The sequence below is a fragment of the Tenebrio molitor genome, chromosome 8 (genome assembly GCF_963966145.1).
Source record: "Tenebrio molitor chromosome 8, icTenMoli1.1, whole genome shotgun sequence".
NCBI classification, from domain to species: Eukaryota; Metazoa; Arthropoda; class Insecta; order Coleoptera; family Tenebrionidae; genus Tenebrio; species Tenebrio molitor.
In genome coordinates, this window is record NC_091053.1 from 10,835,093 (window position 1) to 10,849,826 (window position 14,734).

At 39.9% G+C, this 14,734-nt stretch overlaps 1 protein-coding gene across 3 annotated transcripts in view; it reads right to left on the reverse strand.

Annotated features, from left to right (window-relative positions):
* Positions 1-14,014, reverse strand: part of LOC138137147 (myosin heavy chain, clone 203-like) — a 305,955-nt gene extending 291,941 nt beyond the window's left edge. The window contains exons 1-3 of one of the 3 annotated variants that reach the window (XM_069056456.1): positions 13,121-14,014; positions 12,731-13,072; positions 12,515-12,676 (exon numbers count right to left, since the gene is read on the reverse strand). In XM_069056456.1, coding sequence (XP_068912557.1) covers positions 12,515-12,676; positions 12,731-13,072; positions 13,121-13,580 — 964 coding nt within the window. In that variant the 5' untranslated portion in view covers positions 13,581-14,014. The remainder of the gene's footprint in view (positions 1-12,514; positions 12,677-12,730; positions 13,073-13,120) is intronic. The other 2 variants (XM_069056458.1, XM_069056460.1) reach the window with 2 other exon arrangements.
* Between the last annotated feature and the right edge of the window lie 720 nt (positions 14,015-14,734).

The window sequence follows — 14,734 nt, forward strand, 5'->3', positions numbered from 1 at the left end:
GCGTCGTGGTAAGTGGTTAGAAGTGTTAGAACTAATAAGACCATATAAGAACCTTACAGAAACAAACAACAACTATTAAGGCAAGTACTTGTTATGGTAGTGTCTCTATGAATAAAAAGAATTGGTTTATTTACATACAGCATATTTGTAGGGGCCATAATAATACAGTGTGGAATAAAATGATTTACATCTAGTTACCTTTGGAATTTTTGCGCATGTAAATTTTCCTGTACCGCTCTACTCTTTTTTTGAAGTGCCGAACTATTAGTTCTGTCAATAAATGTCATCAATCGAATTGACAATTGTTACAATTTACTAAATTGAATTAACAAACGTTGGTGGCCACTTTCAACACTAGCTGTGACTTGCTTTAGTTAGCTCCTTTTTAATTTCAATCTCAACTTTGCATTCATATCATCCCTTCGCAATAAATCACATTTGGAATTTTGGAATATTTGGCGGTTAGGCTTTCTTTTTTTTGTAGAGCGGCATTTCGTATTTTTACATGGGTAATGCAAAGGTAACTAGATGTAAATCATTTTATTCCACACTGTAGTATATTATACGCCAAGGTGAAGAAGTTCATGATTATAGTCAGAGCGCCAAGATTAGAGCCCGAGGCGTGCCGAAGGTTCTAAGGCGCGAAGACTATAAGGGACTTCTTCACCGTGGTTTATATACTATTTTTTTCACTACTGGATACGTTAAAACCCTTTCTGATAATAATTATTAATCAAATTATTTTGTCTGATGCGACGATCCGAGTTCTCATTTTTCAACGGTTGCTATGAAAATCGTCTACGTTAACCAATGAAATCAACGAAAATCTTTCGTTGCTAAGTGACGGCTGTTCATTGTTGACCTTGGTTAATAATTAAAATTATTATTAACCAAGGGAGAGAAATTCTACTTCTGGGGTCGCTTCGAGAGTCAATAATGACGCCTTCTGAGACTAGTAGTGAAAAATAGTATATTATACACCAAGGTAGAGAAGACATTTTTTTAAGCCGAGGTAGTTTATCGCGAGAGTGGATTGTAAGATAAAGATATCAAATGCAAATTTCACAAGTGAAATAAGGAAGACAATAGTTTTGGGGATTTTTTAATGAAATGATGGCATTACTACAATGTCAAAAATATGTTAGGTTAGGTCGCCCATTATTAATCAAAAATTTTTAACTGAAATACCACTAATAAAACCCAAACAAGTTACCAAATTTTTAATCATTTAAAAATACAATATCAAATATATATTTTAAACTATCAGACACAAAAATAGGTATACCTATGTCCATAGGTTCCAGTTACAAATGAGGGAAAACTTCAGGTTTCAATCGCTGAAAATCTTCAGCCCAAAAGAAATCATCTTTACTAAAATGTTTCTGCAAATTAAAATAATATTATTATAATATTATTTTTACATATAACACAAAAATTAATAAATATTTAGAGCTGTCCGTTGCTATGAGAAATCTTTGGTGTTTAGAAAAAATTTCGATTTTACCACTTGTAATTTCAGCAACGGGAATAGTACCGCAATCTCTTTTTAAAAATTTAAAAATTCTGGATTTAGATAACACATTGGTAGTTGAAATTCAAAAAGGTATATTATTATACTCATGTCACATCGTGAGGAAGTTCCTTAACATTGACACAGAACATAATACACAACAAAGTCAAAATGCGGAGGCAAGACGCCGGTAATTATGTTGATAAGCACTGCACTATTACTTGATAATAATATCCGTAATAGTGTATGTACTCCGGCAAAATTGCCGTGCCGCCGGGTGGAGGTGGGATAGTGTACCTACTATAGCCACATACCTATATCACCTAACATAAGAAAAACTAAATCTTTACTTTATTATGTAGATACTTACACAGCAGATTTGTAGTTCCCGGTTAGAGCACGAACTCACAGACAGTCTCAAATTTTATCGCCACTGTTCCCTCCGTACTCTGTTTTTGACTCCTAATATTAAATTGCTTGTTACTGTATATAAGTAAGTATATGTAACGGGTGTCTTACCGTTTGGAACATAAAACAATTTAAATCCATTTTTTCTAGAACTTGAACAGCCGCTAACACAACACTTGTTACTGACCATGTTAAAGTATTAAAATTAACGCAAGTAACTGAACCAAGTTAAAAGATGTAACGAGAACAAAGAAATAAATGACAATACTTAAACACAAACGAAAACTGTAACGAAATAATAAGTTAGATGAATCGTGAACGAGGATTATTAAATATGCAGCAGAATAATGACACTAGTTTTTGTCAAATTACGTCAAATCATTTTTAGATTGTGTTTTTTTTATCCCCAGTTTGAGTAGATTGTGCGACAAGGACAGACATAAAAAATCACTGATGGCGGTACCTCTACCATGGCCAACTGTATCGATATACACTAGACGTGTATACATGGCCGTTTCATTTTGCAATTTCTCCATAAGAGAAAAATTCCGATGAAACAATTGAAATTTCCCGTAAAGTAGCGACGCCATACGACTATAATTTTAACCAATCTTCAATCTACGAGTACGTTAACTTGTCAAATTTATATTCTTGGTTAGGTAACGGTTAGTTGTCGTATGTTATTTGTCTGTTAATTTGCTTGTCACTCGAAATTAATAAATTAAAATGAACACAACGAAACTAAACACGACAATCATCAACTGAACAATAAATGTTATAATTGACAATGAGCACAGAAAGGTAAGAAAATACTTCCAAAATCTGACGTTTGTGACGTTCAATTTGACAATTTTAAATTAAAAAAAATAATATGAAAGGATCCAACAGATGTCGCTACTTTACGGTAGTTCCATGACCAACTTCATTAAACTATGTTATGGCCATCCCAAATGTCGAAAAAAAGTAAACCAAATGACAAGTCGATGATGGACAAGGCCGTCTGAATCAAAAAGCTACGCTTGTCAATCAAAAAACTCTGAAAATGCTCATTAAATGCATTATTTGTGGCAATTCTGAAAAACCTTTATTTCAATTTCCCAGCGACAGTGGAGTTAGAGCTAAATGGTTTGAGGTTCTTCGGGAAATTCATTAACATAGTTTAATGAAGTTGGTCATGTGATCGAGATGAAGTGGCGATATCTAGTGAAATTTAGAATAACCACACATTTAAAAAGTTAAATATCAGGTTATGTTATATGCCATTTCATTGCCAAAAACTGTCAGTTTATACTTTTATGACGACGAAAACGTATAAGCTGACAGTTTTTGACAATGAAATGGCATATAACATAACCTGATATTTAACTTTTTAAATGTGTGGTTATTCTAAATTTCACTAGATATCGCCACTTCATCTCCATCATCGACTTGTCATTTGGTTTACTTTTTTTCGACATTTGGGATGGCCATAACATAGTTTAATGAAGTTGGTCATGACTATCCATGACATACTTCATACGAAGCCCATTTTAATGGAATTGGAATGGCCATAACATAGTTTAATGAAGTTGGTCATGACTATCCACATAGACAAAATAAGAACATATAGAACGCAAACTCCCTATACATTTTTTGGGCACAAAGCGTTTACCGCCATCTCTTATCCTGGTGAGGGTGCAAAATCACAGCCTACTGGATGAGTTTACCTTTCCTTTGATTTTTTTTTATCATCGCAAATTTTCACAACAAATTAAAACGCCAGCAATAGTTTCGATATTTTATTTTCAACCGTTTTTGATACAGTTCTGCTTCATTTTTATAAATATTATTCCTAAATGTTACCGTTCTCGTATCCTACCACTTAAAATTAAATTTTACACCTTAATGTAAATGTGGTTAAATGAATTATTTTACCAATAATTTCATCTTCAATTTTATTTTTAAGTGAACGAAAAATTAACATTAGGTACTTATGTTTGAATTACCGTTAAAATTTTGCTTTTAATATTATGTTACTGAATATAATTTTGAAAATATACTACTTATCATGGAAAATGCAACACCCAGAAATAGTGAATATTTTTTGATGAAACTTGGTACAGTAATTAGGTGTTAACTAAAGATAAAATGATGAAAGTTTCAGTAACATTGGTCCATATGTTAAAAAGTTCTCTCAGTAATGGGTTGGACCGCCTCGAGATCCTCTACACTTGCGGACGCGCCGAGGCATACTTCTAATCAGATGGTTAATCTCGTCTTGGGGAACCGAATCCCAGGCAACTTGAATTTCATGTCTGAGTGCAGCCAAAGTCAACGGAGGGTTGTGCAAATTCGTCAGTCTTCGACCCATCAAATCCCACACGTGCTCGATTGGGGATAGATCAGGAGATCTCGGAGGCCATGGAAATAAATCCACCTGAGAGTCATCTAGGAAGTCTCTACTAACGTTGGCAATATGCGGCCGCGCGTTATCTTGTTGAAATAGAGCATTATTTACTCTTCGAAAGTAAGGTACCACAACAGGCCGCAAAACCTCCTGGACATAGCGAATTGCTGTCAGGTTTCCCTGTATAAAGACTAGACGAGACCTGCTTCCAAAACAAATTGCTCCCCAGACCATTACACCAACAGTTCTTGCTACGGGCCTTTCAATAGAAAAAGCAAAATTGCGTCTTTCGCAACACAACACTAAATGTGGACGGTAGGATCGTATCCCAAATGATCTTATTCGCCTATAAATCGATGACATTGCAATTGGCCTTTCTACTGCGCGGTACCAAGCATTTGCTACCTATCGAGTTGTCGAAAATCGATCTCTAAGGGCCAAAAATCTAAGATGGCGATCTTGTCGATCTGTAGTCCTCCTTCTTGGTCCAGTACCCCTTACTCGCTGATGTCTTCCTTCTTCAAACCAGGCATGACAACACCGTAACACAGTAGCCACATTTCGTCACACACGATGAGCGATTGCCCTATAGGAAAGACCTGCATCTCGCATTCCAATAATGTGGCCTCTTTCAAATTGAGTTACGTGCTGATAATGGGCTCGTCTTCGTACTGGAGGCATAGTATAGCATTAACACACTTTAAATGCTGCGATATACTGAAGTTATTGATGATAACTGATCCTCAACAATAAAAAGAAATGCATGTTCCTGTTGCGTTACACTTGGTTCACTAAGACGGGAATTGGACTGCTGAACTGAACTGCCGGGTGTGATGCTGGGGTGGAATTTGATTCCTCCTGGTGCCTCACAGAGCGGTAGTCGGGGGTTTGGGTCGCCATCTATCGGTGATTGCTGATGCTGGTGGAAGTTCCATTGGGATCGTCTAAGGCTCGTAGGCAGTAGCTGGTGATGCCATCTTCAGGCGATCGTTGGGAAATCTGCCGATAGATCTATTGGTGGTTGCAGTGACTGGCTTCCAACAGGTCGCTACATCACCCCCCTCCCAGCGGGATGGTCGCGGAAGCGAACAGGGCGTTGGATGTTGCGTCCAGATCGCGTTTGTTGGGTGTTGGTGTCTGTTGTGTTTGTTGCTGTGTTTGGTGGAGTGATGGTGGGTTGTGGTGGGTCTTCATTGACGACGTATGCGGGTTTGAGACGATCTGTCGAGACGGAGGTCGGACGACCGTTGAGGAGCAGGCGGAAAGTTCTGTGATCACGGCGGAGAACTTTGTAGGGTCCGTCGTACGCCGGTTGAAGAGGAGGAAGCCTTTAGTTGACGGTGGAGTCGCTCAACTAGTCCGTTGGCCGCTGGGTGATATGCGGTGGTACGGAACTGGGTAGTACCACATATCTTGTTGAGGCAGCGAAAGAGTTCGGATTCGAATTGGCGGCCCTGGTCGTTGGTGAGGCGAAGAGGCGTACCGAACCTGGAGATCCAGCCTGCTACAAATGTTTGTGCGACGGAAGCAGCGTCGATGTTGGTCAAGGGGAATGCTTCGGGCCACCTGGTGAAGCGGTCGATGCACGTCAGCAGATAGCGGTACCCGTTGGAAGGAGGTAGGGGGCCTACTATGTCGACGTGCACGTGCTCGAAGCGGTGATTGGGGGGTGCGAAGCGTCCGATAGGAGGCGAATTGTGACGCCAAATCTTAGTTCGCTGGCATTGGGTGCATGTGCGGGTCCACTGGCGACAATCTCTCTTGATGTTGGGCCATACAAAACGATCTGTAACAAGCTTTGTAGTGGCACGAATGCCTGGATGAGAGAGATTATGCAACGAGTTGAAGACGGGACGTCGGAGGGTTGGTGTGACAAAGGGACGTGGTTCACCGGTTGTTGTGTCACAATAGAGTGTCAGGTTGGTACCAGGGATAGTGATCTTTTCCAGACGGAGGCCTGTGTTGGCGTCTGGGCGAAGAAGTTCCTGCAGTTCGGCGTCGTTTTCTTGGGCCATGCTGAGGGCGCGGAAGTCGCCGGCTGAGGAGATGCTCCCAATGCGTGACAGGGTGTCGGCGGGGATGTTCTCGGGGCCTGGGACGTATCTGACATCTGTGGTAAATTGGCTGATGAAGTCGAGATGGCGAAACTGACGCGGTGTACACTTCTCGGGTTTCTGTGCGAACGCGAACGTCAGTGGTTTGTGATCGGTGAGTATGAAGAATGTTTGGCCTTCCAGCATGTGACGAAAGTATTTGATCGCGGCGTACACGGCGTAGAGCTCGCGGTCGTAGGCACTGTACTTAGTCTGTGCTGGAGTTAGTTTCCTGGAGAAGAAGGCAAGCGGTTGCCAATCGTTGTTGACTCGCTGTTGGAGGCAGGCGCCGATACTGAAGTCGGAGGCGTCTGTAGAGAGGGCGAGGTCAACTCCAATGACGGGGTGTGCCAGGAGCGTGGCGGTGGAGAGACTTTGTTTGCAGTCTGTAAATGCTTGTGCCATCTCTGGGGTCCAGTTGATCGTTGCTTTGCTTTTCGTTTTTGGAGTGAGAACGGCGTGAAGAGGAGCTTGGAGACTAGCTGCTTTCGGGATAAAGTTCCGATAAAAGTTTATTAGTCCCAAGAATTGCCGTAACTGTTTCGCTGTTTCCAGTCGCGGGAAGTTTGTGATCGCGTCGGTTTTTTCGGGCGTCGGTCGGATGCCACTCGCGGAAACGATGTGTCCAAGAAATCGGATTTCGCGTTGGCCGAACACGCACTTGTTACAGTTTATGAGGATGTTGAAGCTTGCGAGTCTTTCACACACAGTACGGAGGTGTTTTAGGTGCTCTTCCTCGTTTTTGGATGCGACGAGGATGTCGTCTATGTACACATAGCAAAATTCCAGGCCGCGTAGAACGGTGTGCATGAAGCGCTGGAACGTTTGTGCAGCGTTGCGGAGGCCGAAGGACATATACATGAATTCGTACAGTCCGAACGGTGTCGTGATTGCTGTTTTCGGGATGTCTTCGGGTGCGATTGGGATCTGGTTGAAAGCGCGCACCAGATCAATCGTCGAGAAGATGGTGCAGCCAGCAAGGTTTTGAGAAAAGTCTTGAATGCGCGGCACGGGATACTGGTCGGGTATGGTGCGTGCGTTGAGGGTGCGGTAGTCGCCGCAGGGTCGCCAAGAGGAGTCTTTTTTGGGTGCTAGGTGTAGCGGTGAAGACCATGGGCTTGCTGAGGGGCGGATGATGCCGTCATTGAGTAGTGCCTGAAATTCTGTCTTGGCTATCTGCAGTTTGTGTGGGTCCATTCGTCGAGTCTTACAAGAGATAGGAGGTCATGGCGTGGTGCGAATGTGATGCACGGTGTCATGTTTGAGGATGGTTCTGGTTTGCTGTGGGTTGGTTAGTTGCGGAAATTCTTTGAGCAGGCGGAGATATATTGAATCAGTGACCGCAAGGAGACGTGGAGGATTGGTCGCGGTTATGGTAGAGACGGTACGGACGCTGAGGGACGTCTGGGTATCGATTAACCGTTTGTTGCGGGGGTCGATCACTAGGTTGAAGTGGCTCAGGAAGTCCATTCCGATGATTGCGTGTGTGACCGCGGCTACAATGAATTTCCAGGTAAATTGTCGTCGTACACCTAAGTTGAGATCCATGGCTCGAAAACCAAAAGTTGTAATGGTGGAGCCGTTTGCGGCGTGTAGATGGAACTCGGTTGCGGCGGGACGGTAGCGTAGCTTGTTGACGGGGTAAACAGATATTTCGGCACCGGTGTCCACCAGGAATCGCTCTTTTGTGGCGACGTCGACTACAAAAAGGCGGCGTTGCTGGGGTACCGGACCAATTGCCGCCGTGAGTGGTCCAGTACTTAGTTTTCCGTTTGGTAGGAACAAGGCTGGGTGCATTTGGTCGCTTTCCCCTTGAAGCGGTTGTGGTACCAGCAGATTGTGTTTTCTGGTTTGTCTTGTTGTGCTGCTGGTCGTGCTGGTGATTGGTTACGGCGCTGCTGGCGGTTGCATGCTTTGCGGAGCTCGGCTACTTCTTTACGTAGTTGCGCGAGTTCTTTGCTAAGGTCGGTTGATGTTGCTGCTATTTGAGTGGCGTCAATGTGTGGCGCAGTGGGCAACATCTCGTGGACCTTGTCTGCGAGTTCAGCGAGCTTGTCCAGGGTGGAGTCCGTCTGTGTGGTCAAGATCACCTGAGTTTGGTGCGGCAGGCGATTTGTCCACAGGGATCGCAGAAGGTTCTCTGGTACTGTCGCTAGGCTTCGGAGGTGCCGTAAAAATTCAGAGGGCTTGCGGTCCCCTAGGTCTTCTCGTTGAAGAAGTTGTTGAATGCGTTGCTCTTCAGAGCTCGACAGGCGGGATATTAAGGCTGTCTTGAGTGCTTCGTACTTGTCGCTCCTAGGTGGTGTTTGCAGAATGTCGCGGACGACTTGTGCGTTCCGGAAGTCAAGGTTGGAGACCACGTAGTGGAACTTGGTGGTGTCGGCCGTGACGTTAGCTAGTGCTAGTTGGCTTTCAAGATGCGAGAACCAGAGTGCGGGCTCGTTACTCCAAAATGGTGGGACTCGAACTGTGACGCGGTCTACCTCAGGGTTGCGGAGCGCAGGGGCCTCAGTCTGCACGGAAGCTGTGGATTCGCCGTTGTTGGGCATGGTGCGCAGTCCAGGAGTCAAAAGTTGGTAATCACCACACAACACTCGCGAATGGTAACTACGTTGGCAGACTGGACTGACACTACTGGGGGCACTTGGGAGCCACTGAGCACTTCTGGGGGTACTTGGGTACACTGAGCACTTCTGGGGGTACTTGGGTACACTGAGCACTTCTGGGGGTACTTGGGTACACTGAGCACTTCTGGGGGTACTTGGGTACACTAGGGAGCACTGAGCACTGGGGTACACTGACTCACAACTGAAGCACTGGAAGACACTACTGAATCACTACTGGAGCACTGTTTCTCGGGGTCACCACTGTTGCGTTACACTTGGTTCACTAAGACGGGAACTGGACTGCTGAACTGAACTGCCGGGTGTGATGCTGGGGTGGAATTTGATTCCTCCTGGTGCCTCACAGAGCGGTAGTCGGTAAGGTCACTAAATCAACACACTACGTGTTAAGGTAGCGCCATTAGTGATTTTATATATCTATCCTTGTCGCACAATAAACTCAATCTGGGGATAAACAATACAGAGCCACGTTTGAAAATGTATAGTGTCACTAAAGACTGTTGTCATTTTGCCAAACTAAATTCTCTGAAACTGATGTCTTCCTCGTCGCACTTACGACATTTGCATTTATTATCTTTGTTCCACAATAAACTCACGCCAGGAATGTAATGGCGCTACCTTAACACGTAGTGTGTTGATTTAGTGACCTTAGTAGTCGGGGGTTTGGGTCGCCATCTATCGGTGATTGCTGATGCTGGTGGAAGTTCCATTGGGATCGTCTAAGGCTCGTAGGCAGTAGCTGGTGATGCCATCTTCAGGCGATCGTTGGGAAATCTGCCGATAGATCTATTGGTGGTTGCGGATGTATTGTTGGTTGCAGTGACTGGCTTCCAACAGGTCGCTACATTCCGATAAGAATAATCCAAAAGATATGGGTATTTTCTTCAGGTATTTCTTTCAAATTATCATCATTTTATCTTTAGTGAACACCTAATTACTGTACCAAGTTTCATCAAAAAATATTCACTATTTCTAGGTGTTGCATTTTCCATGATAAGTAGTACGGTGCGATCAATTAAAAAATAAATCGAGTCGGCGTGTTACCTATGGCAACCCATGCTATAGCATAGGCTCCAAAGCAAACACGATTTATTTTTTAAATGATCGCTCGGTATATTATGAATCTTATTAACATTTTTTACAAACTCTAAAAAACTCACTTGCCACTTTCTGCTAAATTTTAGTATACATACATCCAAAAATCCATCCAATGTTTTCATTCATTTTTTTTTTTTATGAAAGAAAGTGCTGTTTTTTTAATCAAATTTTTTTTCTAAAGTAGGTACATATTGCGTAAGTGTAGGACTGCTTCCTGCCAAAATTTTGTGTGCCCCGGATTTTTCTAAACTCCACAAGCAAGAGGTTTCTCGCAACGTGGGCGAAATGTCCCTCCCTCCAGATTATTATCAAAAAGTTTGTCAAAAAAGTTATTGTTTTTGCAGTTCCCAAGTCTTCATCATTTAGGTTTGTTCTACCTGCTAGTTAAAATATATTATTAGATTATTAACAACAATTGTTATTAGAAATTACCACAGTTAACTAATAGCGTGATAGTTGAATTAATAATGATTATGACGACTCAAAACTTGAGTTGCATAGGACATCTTTTGGATCTTATCTGCATGTCCGTAATTTTGTGGAGGGCTCTTAATTCGCCCCACGCTGAATCATAAAGATAAACCTTCACTATGTGGTCCAATTTCACACTTAAAATTTCTTGGTTTACTTCCCAAACCAAATCTTTTGTTATCCTATAATTTCTAATTCCTTTAATAAGATATGGTGTATCAAATAATGGTGTAATCTCTTGGTCTTGAAGTATTATTTTTCTTTCAATTTGTTGACTGTTTTCTATATACATTTTGCTTGATTCTCTCAACAACAAATTTAGCAATCTTAGCAGCGGTACTACATTATTTGTGAACGTGACACAGCCTCATTTTGAATTACAAGATAGTGACATAAAGATTGACACTGCTTTGATTGATTTTTAGATTATTGAGATTACTTTGAGTTTAAATTTTTGACTTTTTAAAACATTTGCGCCCTCTTGCGGTGTGGTGAGGGTGCGCTAAACGATTTTCCAAAAATTTATTAGGGACTTTTCATTCTATAGTATTTTATTTTCTCTATGACTATCCATAACATACTTCATACGAAGCGCATTTTAATGGAATTGGAATGGCCATAACATAGTTTAATGAAGTTGGTCATGGTAGTTCATGGCACTGACCTCTATAGAGGTCAGTGGTTCATGGTTTGCTTTCTAGGAACACTTTTATTTTGAAATTGAAACGGCCATGTATACACGTCTAGTGTATATCGATACAGTTGGCCATGCCTCTACACGTAGTGTGTTGATCTAGTTACCTTAGGGATATCGTGTTAGTAGCGCCATCTTACGGGTGGTAGTATTACAAATAGATCACGATTATAAAGAACGTAAAGGTCTCTTTTAATAATAAAATGTGTACAAAATTGTTGTTAAACAAAATAAAAATAACGATATATTAAAAGTACGATATAGAATTAAGAATTCAGGGAAAAGAATCCAACCACGAATCAACGGAGTATAAGTTTCTTTTGTCAAAAAGAGATGTGGAACTTGTTGATGCCAGTGTATTAGTTTTTTCTAACACAGGACTTGCATCTTGTGTTCCTGAACCACCCTTCCCTGAAATATCAACGCCACAATTGTAAACAGAAATATTTTTTTTTTTATAATTTACCATTTCTAGACTTCAAATCCAAACTCTTGGCCCTTTTCCTAGATAGGTTTTTGGACAATCTTTTACATGCTTGACTACTCTGTCTACTTTTATTTACTACAGTGCCCAAAGTGACATTTTCTTGTGATGAAGTTGGTACTGTAGAATTTAAGGAAGCCTTGCCACTATTCCTACCTGAATATACATAGTGAGACAATAATCCTCCACATCTTTATGCTTATACCTCTCTTGCTGGAAATACCACATGAACTCCTAGATTTTCTTTTCACTGTTCTTTGCTTTGCACTCAGTGATTTATTTAATCTTTCTGGTAATGGTGTAAATGTTGCAGCTGCTAACTTTAAATCAACATACTCCAACCTATCACTAAACACTTCTCTATCTAATTAAAAAAAAAGTAGTGAAAATAAAACAGTGTGTATATTTTACCATCGATTTGTAAACGCTGTGACCTCCTTGGTTCTGATTTACCCAAACTCTTCTCTGGAGGTTTAGTATTTTCTTGATCATCTGTATTTAGTTCTACTTCTGTACTGGAACATTGATTATCACTTTTTCCATTAGAAACTACTTTTTTCTTTGCTTTTACACATCTTTTTTTTAATTTTTTCAATTCTGAACTATTATTAACTTCATGAATCTGTGTTTGTGAAGGTGTGTCATCGATACCAAGAGAACCATTATGTTTTTGAATATTATCACTTTTCAATACTTCATCTAATAAAAAAATATGTAGTTAAAATAAAACAGTGTGTACATTTTACCCTTGATTTGTAAGCGCTGTGACCTCCTAGTTTCCAATTTATCCAAACTAAATATTTTCTCTGGAATTTCAGTATTTTCTTCATAATCTATATTTACTTCCACTTGTGTATTGGAATGTTGACTCTTCTTTTTTATTTTATCACAAAACACATCTTTTTTATCTAAAAAAAGATATTAGTACTAATAGTTAAATTAAAACAATGTGTACATTTTACCCTTTATTTGTAAATACTGTGACCTCCTCAGTTCTGATTTATCCAAACCAAATCTCTCCTCTAGAGTTTCAATATTTGCTTCATCATCTATATTTAATTCTGCTTGTGTACTGGAATATTGGTTATCCTTTTTTCCTCTAAAAACTACTTTCTTCTTTGCTTTTACACCTCTTTTTTTTAATTTCTTCAATTCTGAACCATTATTATCTTTATGAACCTGTGTTTGTGAAGGTTTGTTACCAATATGCCTTCTAAGATTTTCACTTTTAAATAAACTGTAGCTTTTTATTAAAACAATTTTAACCATTGCTATGTTATTTTTGTACCATTTACCATGAACACCTGAAAAAATTGTTAACAGTAAGAAGTCAGCATTTCTGCATGTTATACCATCAATTAAAGTCTCTGAATACTTTTCAATTCTATTCAGCATTCCTAGCATAAAAATAAAAGATTCTTTTGGAGTTAGATCTGTATCTTCCACTTGTTCAAAAGTCATATCTTCATAAACACGGTCTTCATTGTTGTTACCTGGATCAACCTGTGTGTTTTCGAAGTCATGATCTCTTTGATTATTTAATCTACCACCAGTTTGATTATTTGCTTGATCTGGACGATTTGCCAGGTCCAGTAAAAACTCACTTGAAGATACATCATTTGGGTTGTCTTCATTATTTGGGTGAAGAGCTATGACATCAAAGTGATGATTATTTAATCGAGAACCAGTTTGAGAAGTTCCTTGATCCAGTGAAAATTCACTTAAATCCGAACTGTCGCGAAGTGTTACAATACGACTGTGGCGATTTAATTGGGGAGACAGACTATCGTTCGATTTGCTCCAATCGTTCATTTTCTCGTTTCAAATAATTTGTCAACTGCTCACGATATTTTAAAACTGAACGTGTAAGTTTCGGCAAAATGTTTAGATTGTGCTCCAGAAAAAAATGTGATAAAAAAAATAGTTTTAATTTGTAAATAACGCGCAATAAAATTAATCTCACTTTATAACCTATATTACTGTTTGGCGCTTAAACCTTAACCGTGCCTTAAACCATCAACCGCCAACCTGTTAATTCGTTATAGTTACCAATAGTTACCAACTTACCAAGTACCAACTACCAACGTGACAAAACAAAAAGTATAAAGATTTTGACGCTTTTTAAAGTTTTTATTAGATAAAATAAACACACACGTGTAATTTGTATGTACATCAGTGCTTTTATATACATAAAATTACATTTAATTTACAGTAATATACAAGACTTAAAACTAAATGTCCACAGGTCGAGATCAAAACTTTTAAAAGCACTCCGCTACGCGTCGTGTTTTGTGTTTTAAAGGCTTCCTTATAAACAATATTGTACAATGAAGGACATGGAATCCTGGGCAGTCTGTTATTGTCGTTTCAAAAAGTGACAATGTAAATGCACTTTTACCGTCATTATGATTGATATTTTCAAAAAAACTGTCAAATTAACTTAAGCTTGGTTATGAGTAGCTAAGGTATGGTTTAGAAATGTTGACAATGAATGACACATCTGCCCAGTTTTCCGTGTCCCCAATAGTAAAACAATACTCGTAAAAAAATAAAATAAATACAAATTCCAATATTAATAAGATAACCTATCCCACCTCCACCCGGCGGCACGGCAATTTTGCCGGAGTACATACACTATTACGGATAATACTATCAAGTAATAGTGCAGTGCTTATCAACATAATTACCGGCGTCTCGCCTCCGCATTTTGACTTTTTTGTGTTTTATGTTCTGTGTCAATGTTAGGTAAGGAATTTCCTCACGATGTGACATGAGTATAATAATATACCTTTTTGAATTTCAACCACCAATGTGTTCTCTAAGTCCAAAATTTTTAAATTTTTAAAAAGAGATTGGGGTACTATTCCTGTTGCTGAAATTATAAATGGTAAAATCGAAATTTTTTCTAAACACCAAAGATTTCTCATAGCAACGGAGAGTTCTAAATATTTATTAATTTTTGTATT